Below are 19,189 nucleotides of genomic sequence, written 5' to 3' on the forward strand. Positions count from 1 at the left end.
ACTTGTCGCTTGTGGCCTTAAAGTGTAGCTTGCAGGCCAGGTCTGGGTAGAACTGGAACCCGAGGAAGGGATTCTTGGGAATTCCTTCCAGTTAGCTTCTGTGCTGGATTCTCTGCTGGAGGTTTGAGGCCCCTAAGAGGGGCTCGTTCTTGAACAGGAGAGTTGTTGCTGTGGAGCTGGTGTCAACACTGCCGCTTTAGGTAGGCGTTGGAGGGTGTTAAGTGCTCCCCTGAAACCCAGCTGCTAATTGACTTTCAGGTGAACAGAATCCAGTTCTGCACTCCAAGAACACTCCGCAAGGTGAATTAAATCAGGATAAATGGGGGTGATCAGTAAATTCAGCTTGAGGTGTGCTCCAGATCCAAACCAAAAGCCAATGTTTATTGCTTTAGTTTGGGACGCTGAACTGGGCCCGAATATGATCTCATCACATGCAGTCCCTTGTGACCCATTTTCAAAGCAGACAAATGATGAACACATAGCATCTGAAAGGATGAATATCTAGTTTAAAACAGCTCCCTTTTTAAATCTCACAAGGTGTATCTGTTTAATAAGAAGTTTTCTCTCTTCCTCTCAAGAGGAACTGTGACTACCAGTGCACAGGGTAACTGTCTGAGTAAGGTGAGTTTCTTTCCAGCCTCGCTCTCGGTAAGATGGAGACCACCTTCTACCTGCTTGGCACCACAGCTCTCAGCAAGAAGATGCTGCTTCAGATAATTCAGTCATCTGTCAGCTCTAGCTTTTTGCTCTGCTGAAGGAATATTCTGCCTATGAATTCTATCCAGTTTGGTCTGCAAAGAACCCTGGTGTGAAGTGAAAGCTGTTCTCATGTGAATCTGCGTGTGAAATATTGCAGCTGTAGAAGTTCAAAGAAAATGCATGACGAAAAGTTAAGCGAAAATGTGACCCCTCCTAGATATGTTTAGTTAGTTTGTGATGAGTGGGGATGGCAGACACTGTATAGAGTGAAAGTAGCCAGTGCATTACTGGACACCTTGCACCAATTCCTGTGAAATACTTGGAGCTCTTACAGATACCAGGGGAATGGTCTCTAATATGATGGATCATGGTGTAGGTAGCTGACTGACATCACAAGAAGGGAATCACTTAAAACCAATAACACTGAAAAAAAAACAGCTGGCAATATGGCAAACCCTAACTCAGAGCATGTAGTGAAGCACTAGACAGAGACAGAGCACTGATGTTATTAAGTTGTTGTTTTATAGGTGCAGACAGTTACGGATATTGCAGTGCAACTGATGCTGCCTTCAGAGGTAAAGCTATGTTTAAAGACTGTTTAGAAAATCTCTTCTAGTGTTTGTATTTCTCCTTAGTTGTACTTTGAATTTTGCCACCAAATGTGTCACGGTTAAACACTAGAATATTCCTTTGTCATGCTGCCTGGGTAAAAAAGTAGAAACTGTTTTCTCAAACTGGATAATTTTCTTGCTGGATTTTAAAGCAACCACTTGGACAGGAATAATCAGCTGGAGAAATTTCAAATGTGGAACTGGGAGAAAAAAAAATCCCTATTCTGAAAAAAACTCTGACTTTAGAACTTACAGTATTTTCCCCTGCAATAAAAGCAATGTTTTTTTGAGGTTTTAGGCAGGGAGCTATGCAAGGCGGCATTTGTGCCTGAGCCTGCAGCACTTACTATGCTTCTGCCTTTGCGCTGGCTATGCTTGCTCCTTCTAACTGAGAAATGAACTTTCTAAATTAAAATTTTTGCTGCAACTTTTACTTTTTTTTTGAAAAAATCTGATATTGCCACAGCACTTCCCCGGAAAACTGTTGCACAGGTCCCAAGAACTTCTCCCACACACAGTGATTGCTACCAAGCTACTCCTAGATTTTTGCCTGAATAGTATTGCTTTCTGTCATGTAAGTACATGCTGACTGACTTAATAATAAAAACATGAATCAAAAGAGTGAAAATTGTGCTCCTAGGTCTTCAGATTTGATGTTTACTGGCTATGGCTACACACCCTTTATAGTGTATTTTGAGAAATATGGGAAACTGTGAACTATGAGTCTTTCAGATTTTGATGTTTACAGGATAATTTAGAAATGTCTGAAGCTGCTAAATGTTAGCAATTGCTTTAGGCTCTTTTATAGGCATTGAACTTTCCCAAATCTCCACTGTTCAGTGTAGCAGCATCTTCAGTATATTGCCTCTGTTACCTCTATCACTGGCACACCCCTCGTCTGGGGTGGTGATAGTTGCTTGCTCAAAATACTCACAGAGAGATTCTTCTTCCAGATGGGAGCTGTGCCTCAGAGCTCTTTCATGCTGCTCTGGCTTTTTTTATACTCCGTAAGGTGGAAAGAGTTCACATTTGGACACTTCTCAAAAGTCTTCCCTGGCTGACTTCTTCCTAGTTTGCTGTTTTTTTTGGATGAACCGAAGTTGTGGGTTGTTGTTGTTTTGTTTTGATTTGTTTTGTTCTTTAAAACAGTTGAAAACTGAAGTTGAGACTTCAGTGAAAATTCCAGTTCAAGATCCTGATGTTGTTGCAGCTGATCGCAATGAAGCGTGCTTTTTACTAGCCTTAATTGAGACACTGCAAAGAACATTTAACTTACTCTCACAGGAGGGGATATTTGATGTTGTTTTTACATCAACCTAGCTGAAACCTTCCAACATTTCTAAAGGACTTTGTTGATAGCTAACAAGATGTATTTTAAGCTGTCTGTTCTTAGCAAAGTCTCGTCAGGTGTGTTTTTTTATTTATTTTTTTTGATACTTTCAACTGAAAGTATTTATTCAGAGCTTGAAATTCTAGGCAGGCGCAGGATTTTGCTTGAAATAATTGCCAGTGTACCATGGAGGCCTTGTCTATAGTATTTTTTTTGTGTTTCTCCCCCTTCCAATTCCCCTGTCAAAGCAAATTTCTGCTCAACAGTGTCAAGAAACCATAGCAACTATCTCGTGACAAGCCTAAGTAGGTTTTGTTCTTTAGAGGATCCATTAATCGCTTATATTGCCCCCAGCCCACAATCCCCTCCAATGTGATTCTGGGAACTTTATGTTGAAAAACTGTTGCTGAATCTTTGTATGGGTCAAAGCAAGCCATATGGGAAGTGTTGTGGGCTATTCACAGTGTGTGTGGCAGTGTAAGGCTTCAGGAATGCAAGGTTTCCTAACACTTGGAGAAAGGAGTTTTTGCTCCAGTCTCAGCGGGGAGCAGGGGGGTTGCCCCTCGCGCAGAGGCAGCGGGGCTGGCAGAGCAGCAGGGGAGAGCTGAGCGCGGTCAGCGCGCTCCTTAGGGCGCAGAGCTGGGCCATTGGCTGTGAGCGCTGGCCCTGCAGACCTCTTGGTCGCTCAGTTGGTTCGTCCGCTCATTCCAGCAACACCGAGTTGCCCGATCCAGGTGACTGTTTGAATGGTCATCGCTTGTCTCCTTCGGACCTCAGCTCATCTCTCTACTAATTCTGTTAAATGTCAGATAGTAGGCACTACTTTTTGCACAGGATCAGTTCAAACCAAAGCAGATTTTCAGCAGAACTGACTGGCCAGGGTATGTCAACAGTTCAGCTTTGTCCCATTAGAGCTATCAAAGATTCCCTAGGCACTTCTTTCATTTACTTCAGCGTCAGAATTTTTGACCTAGTGGTCAGCAATCCAGTCCATTGGAGTCCCTATCCATATTCTTGAATATAACAGGTTTTGCCTGGATGACAAAAGAGTTGCTTCAAAAAATACTGGGAATTTAGAGTACAGCAAAATCAATAATTAGAAAACATGAATGTGGCTCTTCCTGTATCCTGCTTTTCAATACACATACACAAACACTAAAAGCATTAGAAAATCAAGTATTTCCATACACTGTTTGCTACTTTCATATGATTGCAAACAAAGGTGCGTGGTTATGCAGGTAGAAGCAAAAATATTTTTTTCAGCATGGAAGACAGATGGTCTTCAGCTCTCCCAGTGTTTTGGAGCACTATTTGGATGGAAAATCGGATCTCATCTTACCTCATGATTTATGTGAAAACATGTTGGTGCTTCTCAGTGCCACAAAGGAGTGTTTTCCCACACAAATTTGCATATCTGCTTCAGTGTTGTCTTCACGTCTTTACACTAGGCTCTCTTTTGCAGCCACTTCTCTTCAGGGGACAAAAATAGCATAAACAGCCTGTGTCGCATGGTATGCCTTTTCCTTTGCCGATACTTTAATTCTCTTTTGATGGCCTTAACTACATTCAAAGCCTCTTTGCTTTGCTTTCCCACCCAAGTATCTTCTAAGACTATTAGTGGGAGGCCTCATCCTATCCTCCTATAAGCTGGGGTGAGTTCTGTCAGTGCCAGTGGAAGCAAAAATCTGTTGCTTCAGCTGTAGTTAGAAGACTGTTATGTATTATCTTGCTGCTCAATAAAGCCTTATGACCAATTCTTTTGGACTCTGTCTCTGAAACCCCTCTTAGATTTGTTTTCAGGTGATAATTTTTTCTAAGCTTTGTGTGTGCTCAGGATGGGGTGGAAGAACAATGTCGTCTTAAAATACAAAGAGTCGAGCTCTGTGTACATGTTCTCACTCTGTGTTGCTTGTTCAGCTTGAAGAGTGATGCACTCATTTCCTTTGTTTAGGAAAAAAAACACCTTTAGCTTATACTAGCATAGGCAAGAGTGTTTAGTGTCTTTTTAGGAATGTGACTTCAGGAATTTTGTTTTGTCGACGTGTGTGTTAGTATGCACTCTTGAAGACAGTTCCAGGAAAGCAAGGTAAGATGCAATAGGAAACATGAATTAGCTGACGCTGCGTGGCTAGATGGCAGATCCTCAGAACTGGCTGCAACTCCAGTGCAGTCAGAACGAGGTCTGAGCCTATGCAATTTTAGCCAGGATATGGAGAAAGCAAATAATATATAGACTTCAAGGCTTTCCATTTATTTCCTAGGGTGCAAAAAAGCCTATATGTGTGCATGTATACATGTATAAATGTTTATACATATGTGCCAAATATAAACAAGAACTAGAAATAGTAGTTTTTCTTTAGACTTTCTTCATTGTAGAGGTAGGCAGGCCCTATATTTTTTAAATTCATTGCTTCATTCTGTGCCAGGTGTTGTGGTTTTCTGTGTCTGGCCTATTTTTATTTCAGGAATATCTTCATATTTTTGTCTATCCAAAGTTAGTGAGACTTTGTCAGTTGCTAGTATGCAAAATTATAAACCACTCAATTTAGTGGTTAGGGAAAATATAAACTTTACATATGCTATATGCAATTCACAACAAGAATCAAATAAAATCACAAAGAATTTTTTTTATCTTCCAGTGCGGGTCTCTGGGTGCTCAGAGCCAGTAAGAATTTCTGTTTCCCCGTAAAGATTAGTACCAACTAATTACTCCGTCTCACTTTTTTTTTTCCTCTCACTTTCTCTATTCTCCACTCATTTATCTTCCAGTTATGAATTGCCAGCATTATGAAGAAGGCACACTCTTCATTTTGTTGCATGTTGTAAAATATCCACTAGAATCATATAAGAAATTGTGCTGCTCCTGGAGAAAAGCAGTTCTACAAACAATGTGGTCCTTTGTTTGCCAGAAGCATAGTAACAAATGGATTATGTGTAACAGCCATCTATAGCGCCTTTATTTCATCTCCATTCATTCCCGACGTGTTTTCCACTGCCTTTAATGAGCCAGTCTGAACTATGGTAACCCCATGGTACATTTGTAAGCAAGAGATATTAGATGAATCAACCTCTTCTAGGACTGCATTATGAGGTAATCTGCTTTCATTACAGGATTTATTTTATAGGTGGTAGACCTCAGCGAGAAGACACTGTAGGCACAGGCAGCACTTATCTGCTCTATAAGGCCAAGTTCGGGGTCTGCATAAATATGAAGCTGCTTTCCCACACTCCAATCTCTATTCGTTGCATGGCTTGGAGCGCAACCTTTTTTGTGCATGACCTCTCCTTTGCTCCCATTCTGATTCAGTTTCATATGGGAATGATTGATTGTCCTTTATAAAATACTCTATAAAGAACTATTTTACTTCCACATCAGCATGAAAGCCCTACATACGAAACAAATACAAAAACAAGCACCTCACATCAGAATGAATAGCTGCTTCCTCCTGCCTTTCTAAAGTGTGAAGATTTTCTTTCCGAAACTGGAAATGTTTGTTCCCCTGGTGAAAAAAAATGCACTGTTAGCCAGGAGGAAGAGAGGAAAGAGAAAAACTAGTCACCCATTCATATAAGTACAGATAGATGGCTTTTTTTTTTATCCTCTGGAGATCTACTACTTTTTCTTTTTTTAACATGGCTTGTAAATATTACCATAAGAAAACAGGATTCACAGGTGGCAGAGTTCTTATTTAAGTCTTTTGTAGTTCAGTTTGTATCACTGTAATCTGCTCTCATGATATTCTCTTTGTTCTGCTGCTTTTCAGTAACTATCAGAATCAAAAATGTGCAGTCTTTGCATAAGAAATATTGATCTAATGATGAGGATACTTGTAAGAACAACCAAGTATTAAAACAAAGCTCATCTTCCTCTCTGGAAACATTTTCTATATGTTGCAGGAAGTGTTCAGCTGTTAAAAACAATAGCTCAAGCTACACTTGACTTTATGTAAACAGGGAAGCCAATGAACGAATTCAAGGCGGTGGAAGAGATACAAGAGATGCCATTTGTTTGGAAAACCTCCAGAAAAATACTAAAGGTTCAAGTGTTGAAGAATTCACTGTTGTCAAGTTTTCAGACCTCATGGCTGGAAGGGTAACTTTGGCAAGGAAATGTTGGCAGTAAAATCAGGTCGAACTATGAATTGCTTAATCTTAACAGGATGCTTAAAAGCAAGGGGTTGCAAGTAACACCTTGAACCAATTGTAGTCTTTATTAGCTAGCAACAGTGAATAGCAAAGCCCTGAAGTTAAAAAGTATTTGAAAAAAGAGGGGGAGATCTTACAAGCTAGCTTGGAAATGGGAAAATTAGATCTATAATTAATATATATCTTTTTCTCTTTCAAATCAATCCCAAACATTCCCCTTTCCAATTCTATTTTGGTTAAAATACGCAGTGGTGGGGTCACAGGAGACGAAGCATTCTCCTTTTTTTTTTTCAGTTTTTACTATTTAATAGAAAAATTCTGTCCATTTTCCGGATATTTTTAAAATGTGCTTTTACTAGTGCAGTTAGAGTCCCTTTACTGTACACATCTCCTTGCTGCCATACATTCATGTGTTTGCATGTATGAGCTATAAGTAGGTAAAGGGAGACAGACATTGAAAGTACTAGTGGATGGATGTGTTTGCTCTAGGTAATAATATCTTAATTTTGGCTTTTCTCCCCATCAATCTCCAAATGCCAATACTTGGAAATGAAAGCATGAGCTGCCCAGAAGGCAACTGATGAAATCCTGAAGTAAAGTGTTCATTACACTTTAGGCACATGGGGTGTCACTGATCTGTGGAAATGGCAGCACCTGAATATCTTGAGAAATGGACTATAGAAGAAGAATACAAATATATTTTGGAAGCACTTATAAAGGCTGACGAAAGCCTTAGGGGGAGGGTTTTTTAGTTAATACTTGTGTTGCTGGGTGATAAGCATGGGCTTACTTGATAGTGATTTTCTGTTTGTTTACTGTTACTATATTTTGACTCTACACTTTAATTAGTATGAAGGCATCCAGATCAAGCATCTGGGTACTTATTTCCATTATAATTAACAATTAATGACTTAATTTCCAGCATTTAATGAGATCAAATTTAAATCCATCATGTTTCAAACTCAAGAAGGCGTTTGAAAGGATAAAAACCAAATGCTGTCAGATAACTATTACGGAAGTTTACATGATCTTGGTAAGATGTATCTGAAAACCAAGCTGAGTGCTACTTTAGAAGCCGATCTTCTGTTCGTAGGTCCTTTTTTTTTTTTTTTTTTTAGAAAAATCTGGGTTTATTCTTTCCATGTCTTGCTCATCTGAAAATGAGTTGCGGGCCTTCCACTGCTTTTCATCTTCCACTCCAGGTCTGTCAAGAGACTATTGTGACCAACAGAATGTTTGGCTCTGTCACCACGGGAGTCAATCTTTGAGCTCAGTGAAGACAGATTAAAGACTGAAAAAGTAAAATTAGCTTAGAAGTTAGTTACCAAACACAGATATTGTATGGGCTGCCTTCTGCTCTGAAGGAATGTCAAATATTTAATAAGATCTTTCTAGAGTGAGAGTCTGGTCTGGCCGGATCATGCAACAGCATGAGAACTGGCGAGCGTCTTTCTGTGGTAACTTTTTCCTGGTATTAAGAATTTAACTTTCAAAGTTAAAACTGAAAAATACATCATAATCACCAGATTTTTGAATAAAGATCTTTTGGGGCATGGGAATGATACATACATCTAAACCAAAATGAAGTCAGATGTAAGAAGGCAAGAAAACTTCAAGGTATCTTTTATCCCACACCTAATGTTTTTATTTACGTTTTAGTAGGTCTTCAGATAACTAACTGTCGTTCAAGAAATGCCGCAACTGTTGTAGAATTAACTGAAGTTAATCAGTTACCGGGCAGCAGGGACTATGTTTTGTGCTGGTACAAATCGGAACAGTGCTCCCACAGGCCCTGAAAACATCCTGATTTACAGCGTTGGAGACTGGCCTCATAGCCTGCAAACTCAGACCGGCCTGTTGTGCTCCCTGTCCCCCTTCTGCGCCTCCTCCTGCTGCTCTCCGCACGTTAGCAGAGCAGCCGCTGCAGGCCCGGCAGGCCCGGGCCGCGTTCCCTCTGCGCGCCGCGGTCCTCACGAACCCCGGACAGGCCTGGAGCGGGAGCTGGAGCGGGAGCCGTGCCGAGGGGGGCGCTCCGCTGGGTTTCATGCTTCGCTGGTGCTTTGTTGCCCCTGAATGCTCTGCCCCGGGAGCCTTTGTGGAGAGGGCGGGGGCTGAGGTGGGATTTAGGCGCAAGCCGATTGCTGCTGCATGTGTGGACAGAGCATGACCAGTTTGGCGGCAGCCACTCACGGCAGGGGCTGTCCGTTACATCACCATCATCCCATGGCTAAGCCAGACAGAGCCAGACAGGCTCTTGTTGTTCTTCTCCTTTTAATGGCAAAGAAGAAAGCCTGGGAAAAGAGAAGAGATCCCAGGCCTTCCTTGAGAACAGCTGAATATTGTCTGCATGGTAATGAAGGGGAGAGAACAACACAACCCACAGAACCTTTCTTCCCCCCTAAGACAGCGTTCACAAAAGCAGAGTGCCTAATCCAAAGGCCTGAAGCAGGGCAACGGGACACAGGGAGGAAATGCCCTGCAGTCCCACAACACTTGGGCACAATTTATCAGCAGCCGAAACATGCTGAGATTCCTGGGAACGCCAGGCAGCCAAAGGGTTTATTGTTTCTGGCTTTCGTGGCAATGACCTTACAACTGATTTGAGGAGTTTGCGGCAGTACAGTAATGCAGTAGCAGGATCTCTATTTAAAAACATGATGGTAGCACACACTGTGTATTTGTAATAGCCCTCTCCCATCCCACCCACCAGCTAAAGGTGGGCACACGCATATAGCTCATCCTTTTGGCAGGTTTCTGATATCATGTTAGAGAAAGTTACACTTTGTTCTATTTTGAAACCTCTGAAGGAGTGTGTTTTTTTGTGTTTGTTTTTGGTGACGTTCTGGGTTGTTGCTTCTTTCGAAAGTGAAAAAAAGATGAAGACTTTGTATCTGTTTGGGATACAATGAGCATTGGTGGCATTCCTCTCTGCTGGCAGGGTGGTTCCATCACATCCAGCTCCTGTGAAATGTCCACACTCACAAACACTTGTCGGCAACTGGAATTACTGTCTCTATGGAGGAATACAGTTGTCATGGGAGGCTTAGCACTAAGCAAGAAGAGGGTTTCGTGAGCAATTGGGCTCTCTCTATACTGTACTATGTCTATACTATGCAGGCATATCCACCTAGTTGTTTGATTTTTCCTGGAAACCAGGGCGAGCATAGCTGTGAGCAATGAGCTCATGGTAGGCTTGTGCTGTTTGACTATTCAGCAGAACCTCCACTTAGCTGGAGTCTCCTTGGACTAGCAGGTGTTTACCAGTCCCTGACGGGGGATTGCCAAATTCCATTCCTTCTTTATGTGATATTCCTTCTAAGACATCATGTGGCTAGCAGGGACCTCGCTATGCTAAAGTTCTAGTGCTACTGTCATAGAATTGTGCTACAGATGATGGAAACGTGTATTTGGGAATTCAGATACTATGCTACACACCCTTTAGAACTATCAGGAAGCCTTCCATTAATTTGCAGATGTTTTCTGTATTGCCAGTCTTTTGACCTTATATTTCTTTGACAACATTGCCATATGAATTAGATAAATCTTTACTTTTCTTAATGTTCAACTTCTATTTTATTTATTGAAAGCAATCCACACTTCCTGGGTTTGTCTTGGATGCATTCAAAAGCTAAGCTCTTTCTAAAACATCATTTAATGAAGTTCTTGTCTAGCCTAGGCATTTGGTTTTTACGGAAAAGAGTATGGATGTACATCCAGATCATGCTTAAGAGTGAAGTATGTGTGTGTTCATGGCATATGTCAGATCCAGCAGCTGAAGTGTTTTGGAGCTTGTTAGCGGTCTTCCTCTGATCTGCTCCACTTTTATCTCATCTTTCTGATCAGGACTGACCAGAACTATGGGTAATGTCATATCAGCGCCTTGCACAATGGCACTCAGGCTTCTCTCTCTATTATGTGTCACCTCATGTGCCCTAAAGCTAACAAGCACAGCATGCCATTGCATCATACCTTTGCTGCGATTGACTGACACCCCCAGGTTTTCTCCTTCATTTCATGTTGTGTAGCATGAAAGATATTGCAAAAAAAAGGTCATCAGAGAAATACAGAACTTTGACAGCTCCATAATATCCATTCATAAAGCCTTCTGGGTCTCTGCAGTGACATAATCTTCCACTAATGCATGAGATCTGATTATAGTCTGCATCAATACAAATGTTATCACTGGCTACAAAGTCATCCAAAACTTAAAAAAATATGTTGCTATAATTAAAAAAAAGTCTTCATTCAGATGTGCCTTTGCAAAGAACAACCACAGTGTGTGCTCTCAGTTGTGATAGTTCACCTCTGACAGGCAGAAAATGGGAAGAATTGTTTCAGCATCTTATGGCATTGTGAGCTTGATATTAATTATGCAAATGACTCTGTGTATTGTTCATTTTTGTTGACAAAACACATTCCCTTTGCACATGAAATGAATTGTTGCCTTCTATAGGGAACCAAGTTCTGATTCTTTAGAAATTAGGCAAGTTGCTAATAACCTAGCAGCAGATTTTTGGAAGCACTATGAAGGTTGCAATCTACTATCTAAATGTTTGTTTCTTCAGCAGTTTAAGCTCAGTTAGAGCAAAGACTGAGCAAAGTGGGTTTTTTTGTTTGTTTGTTTGTTTTTGCTTGTCTGTTTTAAACATTAAAACAGACTTAATTTGACTGAAATAGAGGCAAGTAAAACTAAGGTCTAAATGTGGCTCACACTGTGTCTTTATCTTTCTCAGAGACCAACTTGCTCTTATAAAATGATTAGCAAAGGTATATTTTCTTTACTTGATAGACTGTATAACACAAAAAGCAAGGCTTGGCTTTAGCAGCTTTTCCTAAAGATGAAGCAAGTAGCATTGAAAATAAGCTACATCAAAGCTTCTTTGTCATTTAAGAAAAAAAACCACAATCAGAATATGAGTTTTTGTAAAAGTCTACTTGACAAGTCTGAAATCATTTTAAGTACCAATTTATATGTTGGGGTAAGCATTTCTTCGTCCTTCAAATCTATGTGTAACTCTTTAGTGCCCTCCCCTGTCTCAGGCTGGAAATGTCTTGTAGAAAATGTAGAAAATTTTATTCATTTATGGTTAAGAAAATGACATTGTGACTTTACTGCTAAAATGAAGTATTAGTGTAGGTGATTTTCCCTCTAACTTCAATCTGTTTGTGGATAGAATCAAAAGTGGGAAACAGAGCATCTCATACAGCTGTAGAAAAAAAAATCAAGAGCACCAAGAGAGTACATGTATGCTTTTTAGCGTGTTCATTTTTTCCCCCTTTTTCCCCCAGTTTTCAGTTTTCCTAATGGAACAAGATCAGGACTGTGGTTAAAACTCACCACTCTAGGTCACTCAAAAGTTTTTTCATCTGGGCCACTCTAACATTGAACATGCTGCTCATTTTACATGGAAGAGAGAGCAAAGAGTGGCCTAAGAGGATCAGTCCATACCCTCCAAGGGTGCTATCTAAGTAGACACATTCATCAAATAAAGAATGAATACAGCAATATTTTTAAGAGTGCTGGTGACAACATGTAGAAAAATGAAATGATCTATTGTATTTGAAGATTCAGGAGACTTACCTCATCAGTACTTCAAGATAGCTGCACTGATGTGACAGCCATGGAAGCATCTATCTCCATAGCCTGTTGGAGCAGGAGGACACACCAGTCCCACACAAGGTCAAGAGATCCAGGGTACAAGAGATTCAGGTTTTCTCAGACTTTTGAGAGAGATTATCTGAATTTGCTTTGAGTCCCTGACATAAGGGCATCAGTAAGATTTATTTAAATTGTGTTAATCTCATTTCTGGAGAACCATGTACCCTAAATAAAGGAGAGAGACTTCCTGGTTTAAAAAAATGTATCAATTTCCCCATGTGTTCCAAATTTTCCCATCTGCCTGTCACATCCTTTCACAAGGCAGAATTCACTGGTAAATTAAGCTGTTAAATTCTGGTCTTTCCTTTCTCCTTAATAATATACTAAATACATACCTTTGTGAACAATTTAACCCCTGGTGATCTGAGAAGTATGACCATAAGCAGCAAAAAAATTTTGTTTGATTGATTTTCTTTCTTGTTCCCTTATTATTTTCTGGGATAATTCTATGGTTGTAATCCTCTGGTGCAGAGAGAAATTTAAGTCCTGCTTTCCACTGTTTTCTTTCTGCCACACAACATGTGCTAAAATAAGAATCTGCCCATCTGCCTTCCTTTAGTCCACGAGTATTTTCTTCGCTGACTAAAATTGGATCTTATATCCCACAAGACATTTATATGGGTTAACCTGTCTTAATGTGCTGTAAAGACAAGTAAATGAAGGAAAGCAAGACAGTAACTAGAATATATAGGTCAAAGATTTCTTCATCCTTCAGATAATCCAGTCTTTTTAAAAAGAAGCAGAAAATAATCCTAAAAGCTGAGCTTATCCAAATCTATTATAAACATTGCTCCCAAATCCCATGTGCATTTTATTTTGTATCTTTAAAATATGCTTTGTAAATGTTACATATCACAGTAAAAAGCAGCAACAACAACAACAAACACAGATAGCTCCAGTTTGTTGACTACTGGAAGTGATGGATTCCAAATGGTGATTTGAAAATGTTCCTTTTCCAAGTATTCAGATGGACTGTGCCAAGACTGAGTTAAGATTTGCTGTATTTGTCTGCAAATCCAAAACAGTAGCTAATTTGGATTTTGGTCTTGACTATACAGGGATCATCCTTACGGAGAATCTGTGTTGAGTGGGGAATCTGTCTTGAGTTCAATTTAAGATCAAGACTTCAAGATATCCACTAGCAGTGCAGGCATAATCACAGGCATCGACACTGATGTCTGTCTAGAGCAGTTCAAAACTGCAAAATGTATTATGTTCTGGGACTAGGCTAATAAGGGAAACACATTGTTACAGAACAAAGAAAACACTATTTCAAGCAGCACATCTTGAAAGGCATGTAATACCATGTTTCCAGGTTTTGCTAAGAATCAATCTATACTATTATTTGTTGTGTATTTTATTATATTCTGTCATTGAAAGAATTTTCCAGGCACACTATCTGCTGTACTTGCCGTGCTTTCCCTCAGCACCCACATCATCCAGGAGTGCTGTGCCCTAGTGACCATCTTGAAACAATTATTTTTTTTTTACCATCAGACCACTGTGAAGTTGAAAAACTAAACGAAAATGAGTGCTATTATTTTTCTGTTTCTTATCTGCAACGACTGAGATAATTTACCTTTATGTGCCTTTTGCTGAAGAAAAAGGTTAGGACAGGAGGTTGTATATGGCAATGTATGTGTATATTGTTCACATCAACATTGTCAAGACTTCAAAACCTAGATGTTGTGTGGTTGGTCAAACATTAAAAACTTCTGGATTTAACAATAGCTCTTTGTGGGGGATAAAGGGAAGAATTAATGATTAAGCTTCTGTAAAGAATTAGAGAGCTGAAATGAAAACAGCTTCATCTAAAATAAAGACACCTGAACGGATTTTGTCATATGATGGTTTTCAGATCTGTGGGATGCAGAACAATTGAAATAATAGCTGAGAAAAGAATCTACAAGGGGCAGTTAGAAACAGACATGGGTGAAATGGAGAGATAATTTTTGCTTTAATTTTTGCTTTCTCTTGCTTTCAAGCTCTTGCTGCTAATTTTCTCTGTCTTGCTCATATAAAATATTTTTTTCCCTTCTAGAAAAGACACATTATTTTTGAACTACCTACCTGCTTGGGAAAATCCACTTTCAGCAGGCTGAGGGCTCAAGTCAAGGTTTGTTCTCAAATTTGGTCTATCCTGTCTTCATCATCTGTTATTTGGGTAGCTGACATCAGTTGAAGCTGCCAGTTCTTTGGAGATGCTCAGCTGCCCTTGGTTGGACCTCATAAAGTTATGGACACTAATACCACCAACTATGTTTCACCCTTCCTTTATTTTTTAGAAAATAAAACTATTTTATTTTTCTGGATGATGTCGCTACTCATCCTAGTTTATTGACTAAGAGCATATTCAACAGCATAAATACAGATTCAAATCATTTTAAAACAAATAGGACAGTGTGTAAACCCTCAGAATGTCCTGGAGTGTATTTTTCTCAGTGAAATGCACCAACTTTCCTCCTCACAAGCAATTTTTCTTAATTGTTCAAAATTCTACACCACAGACATTACTTGGCTTTTATATGTAGCATACCATGAACGTTATAGTAATTCAACTTTTATAAATGAAAATCAAATACACTGCAAAATATAACAATTTACTGAAACCCATAAATTATATAATAAGAAAATGTCATTGTAGTGAGTGATCTAATCCATTTCTAATCCAACAGTACTACAAGGCCAAATTTCCTTTCAGATGCCATCCTAACTAGCTATATGTTAGATTAAATGTAATTGTGTTTTTTTAGTTTTGGGGGGATGTCTAATTATTTTAGTTTGAGAAAGAACTTGAGGACATTTTTGTAGTATGGTAATCTTGGCTTGCTAGCATATGCTTACATAACTAAGGTAAAAACTGAGTATATCTGTATGACATATATAAGCAATTCATTCTCTTTGTGGTAGCAAAAATTAATGAGGGGCGAGACTTACTTGTGAGGAAATATCTATTTGTTTTATGTGTAAACAATCAACTTCGGAATTTACAGACTACCTCAGGTTATTTAGTACAATTTCATTAAATATATTTTAAATTTATTTTCATCGTATATATTTAATTATTATCTTTTATTATGATTTATAAATCAATTTTCATATGAAAGTTATACAAAATAGTGAAGTACAGTTTCAGTGTTTTTCTTTCAAGGTTTCTGTAAAAAGGATTTATTCTTAAACACAACATCAGGCTACAAATTGCTTAAAATAGTCTGATATAAAAATCAAATAATACACAGTCAGTTTCTAGAAGTCCTAAATTACATAATCAGCTTTTAATTCAAGATGTTTGATATGTTTTATATCATTGATTCCATTTAATTTCTTTCTTGTCTGGACTCCTTTAAATTAAAAATCTTATTCTTGCCTTATTAAACAGATCCATAAACAGTCTTTTCCAAGTTTTTTTTTTTTTTTAATTTAGATTTACAGCATCTTACTAGGTTTTTCTCCTTTCATGTTCAGCTGTTTAAATACAAATTTGGGAGCAAAAGTCTGACAAGTGTTGATTTTATTGAGGTAATTATTTACAGGGATTGGCGACTTCAAATCCTTCAAAACTGGGCTTTTTTAAGTAAAGCTGTATCTATATCAGTGCAGTGCTTGAAAAATCTGGAGAAGAGGAAACAGCGTATGTCTGGGCAAGAGCTAAAAAGAGCCATTTGGAGACTATTCAGATAATTTCACGCAAGTTGGGTCATCTTCAGCCTGTAGTGAAATTGACTGAAATAACTGCAGAGCCATTACTGGCAGAACACCCCAAGGATAAATGATATTTCAAAAAACTGGAAAAGATACTGTAGCACCTACCTTTGAGAGACAGGAAAAGGGAGGAATATGAATTACAATCTGCTTAACTTAGTTAACAGGAAAAATAATGTAAGTGTTAGAAACTAATTGTAGGCACCCAGAAACTCATAACTCAAAGAAATCACTGTTTCATCAGAAAGAAATTACATAAAATTAGCATAACTTCCTTCTACAATATCACATATGGAAGAATGGGTCTTGAAGCAGAGAATTCCATAAAAGTTATGGACGTTGTATAATACAGCAGTTTCACAGTAAACCTCAAAAATATGTTTTTGAAAAAAATTAAAAGTGTCTACCAAACTGATCTAAAAAAATATTGATAGCACAGATAAGAGAATGATCAAACCCTGAACAGCAGCTAGGCATGTCCAACTGCATCACTGTCGGTCTTTGAGCTACATCACTGTCAATCCTCGCTCTCTCAGCATTCAGCTTATTTTGTTGGAAATAAATGTCTTGTTCTAGCTGAGAACCTCATACAGAGCCAAAGCAGTGCATATGAATTTAAACAGGCAAAAGGACCATCTATTTTAATTCATTTGAATAAATGTCTGATGCCACAACTTCACCATAAAATTTCAACACTCAGACTCCAACGAGTGGATGAGTGGGTTGCTTTAGATTGTCACAGATAGGTGTAAATTCAACTAAAAAATCCCAGGTGAAGTTCAAGTACGTTTCAGCTACAGGTAGTAATAACTAGAACAGTTGTGACGATTGCAGCTCAACGGGTAACCGGCCCAGGAAACAGGTTGGAGCTAAAATAGGTTGAGCAGGGAAGGCGGATGGGGCCCCAAGTGTGCTAGGCCAGGGCCATTAATACCTACTTGTGCCCTCAGGGTGCTGACAAAAGTGATCAGTGCATTTATGAGATGCAGCAAATGTAAGGCGAAACAATTTTAGTGTAATACTATCCAGAGCTCTTGCCAAATCACAGGCTGAATAAATTACAAATCATTCTTTTGGCACAAAAAAATGGTTGCAATCTTTCTTTAAAGTCTTAAGAATACCTGCACTATAATAGGCATCTAAAGCCACCTAGTCATATGCGCGACTATTCATCAGCTCTCTCATTTTTTGTCCCAGGCCATAAGATGTTTTGCATATTTTTCTAGCTTTTCCTGAAGCAGATTCCTTATCTCTTAGTATTTGATCACTCTTCTGATCTCGTCTTCTGATGGCCTCTTCTATTTCCTGTAGTCGACATTTTTCATCACCTTCAATTTTTTGCCTTTGAGAGTGGTTGTTTTTTTGTCTTTGGTAGTTAATTTCCTTGCTGCGTTGTGCTCTCTGCTGCATAGTTTTGGCCAGCATTTCTTGGGCTTGCTGAATTTTCATCTCAGCTATTTGCAGCAACATATTTTTACGTCTTTGCTTCTCTTCTTCTGTCTCTTTTGCTCTAAATTTGGCCATGAAACTTCGTTTTTCTTCTTTTAGAGCTTTTTCCTTTGATTCCCTATTCCTTTCCTCCATCAGGTGATCAAGGATTTCTTTGGATCTCTGGAGCTTCTGTTCTATTGCATGTCTCTTGCAAAGCTCACCAGCTTTGGCCTGGTGATCAACTTGATCTTTCAGGCGCCTGTGTCTTGTCATTTCATATTGGTTCAGCTCTTGTCTCTTCTTCTTCCCTTCAGTTTCCCTTGAAAGCCTTTTCTCACAAGCTCGTGACATTTTATCTCTAAGCGCGCTGTAGTTCATGTCCCTAGTACCCTGCTCCATGATCTGCTTCTCTCTTAGCTGCTTCTCTTGACAGTGTTTCCTGTGCTCAGCTTGCAGCTTCGATCTTTCAAGCTTTGCCTTACGCTTGGTTTCCTCCTCCTGCGCCAGTCTCTTCCATTTGTTCTCTCGCAACATCATTTCTTTCTGCCGGGCCTCCAAGAGCCGTTCCTCATCCAGACGGCATCTGGCCTTCCTTTGATCCTGGTCTCTCTGCCATCTCTTCAGGTTTTCCACCATCAGCTCTCGCTTCTCCTCCAGCCTGGACCTGAGCTTCTTATCCTGCCTTTTCACCTCATCCCAAACTTCGGAGGTCGGTAGCTGCCGCCCCTTTGCGTCCTGCTCCTCGTGGCAGTGGCACAGCGTCAGGGCGCTCACTGTCTCCCCTTTTTCCGGCATGAAATCGTGCTTCTCGTCACCAAGACCGCGGAGCCTCTGGGGGGATGCTCTGCTTCTTGGTCTCCGCTGATAGTGGCCGTCAGGGTAGAGATTTCCCTCCTGCACCTCTTCATCCTCACCGCTGAATCCCTTCCCCACATCCCTGTCCCGGTCCGGCAGGCTGGTGCCGCTCTCGCAGGGCTCGGGCCAAGCCCCAGCCTCAGCCTCCATCTTCCCAGCCCGGTGGCCGGTGCTCTGCAGCTGATCCAGAGAGAAGGAGGACGAGCAGGGGGAGACCCCCGAGGGGCCACAGCACCGCCGGGGTCCTGTGGCCATTGCCGGCCTGGGTGTTGCCTGGCGCCGTCCCCTACCGGGCCTCGCTACTGACCGTGACAGCCCGGGCCCTGACCGTGTGGCCCGGCGGGGGCCACTGCGGGGGCCGGCGGACAAGCGGGGACCACTGCGCCCTTCACTGCTGGCCGCCACCGCCGGGCCGCGCAGCTGCCGAGCACGGAGCGTGCAGTGCCGCTCGGCCATGTCCTGCCAGCGGCGGCAAGGCCGCGGGGCGCCTCCGGAGCCCACCTGCCCCCGCCCTGGGGACACCTCATGGCCACCTCAGCGCTGTGTCACAGTGGGGTGGCCGCCGCCAGGGTGGTGTGGCCAGTGGAGCTTATGTAGGGGGTGGCCTTGCCTCTGTGCTACAGACATGTCTTCTCAGCTAGGTGTGAGGATGTGTTGGGGCTGGCCGGCTTTTAATAATCTGTTTTTAATAACGCTTTTTAAAAACTTTTTTTTACTTTTTTTTTCCTTTCTTTTTTTTTTCCAGCATCAGACTTG

The 19,189-nt window shown here is 40.5% G+C and overlaps 1 protein-coding gene across 1 annotated transcript; it reads right to left on the reverse strand.

Moving 5' to 3' along the window:
• Window positions 1-17,296: 17,296 nt before the first annotated feature.
• CCDC185 (coiled-coil domain containing 185) lies at window positions 17,297-18,889 on the reverse strand. Its single transcript, XM_010226424.2, has one exon. It carries the CDS (start codon window positions 18,887-18,889, stop codon window positions 17,297-17,299), a length of 1,593 nt encoding a protein of 530 aa, XP_010224726.2.
• Between the last annotated feature and the right edge of the window lie 300 nt (window positions 18,890-19,189).

The sequence above is a fragment of the Tinamus guttatus genome, unplaced genomic scaffold (assembly GCF_059628265.1).
Source record: "Tinamus guttatus ecotype Peru unplaced genomic scaffold, ASM5962826v1 Tinamus_guttatus_pri_ptg000141l, whole genome shotgun sequence".
Lineage (NCBI taxonomy): Eukaryota > Metazoa > Chordata > Aves > Tinamiformes > Tinamidae > Tinamus > Tinamus guttatus.

Bases quoted from the DNA above. Each gene is read 5' to 3' on its own strand.
- CCDC185 (XM_010226424.2), bottom strand. From the start codon at position 18,889: ATGGCCGAGCGGCACTGCACGCTCCGTGCTCGGCAGCTGCGCGGCCCG.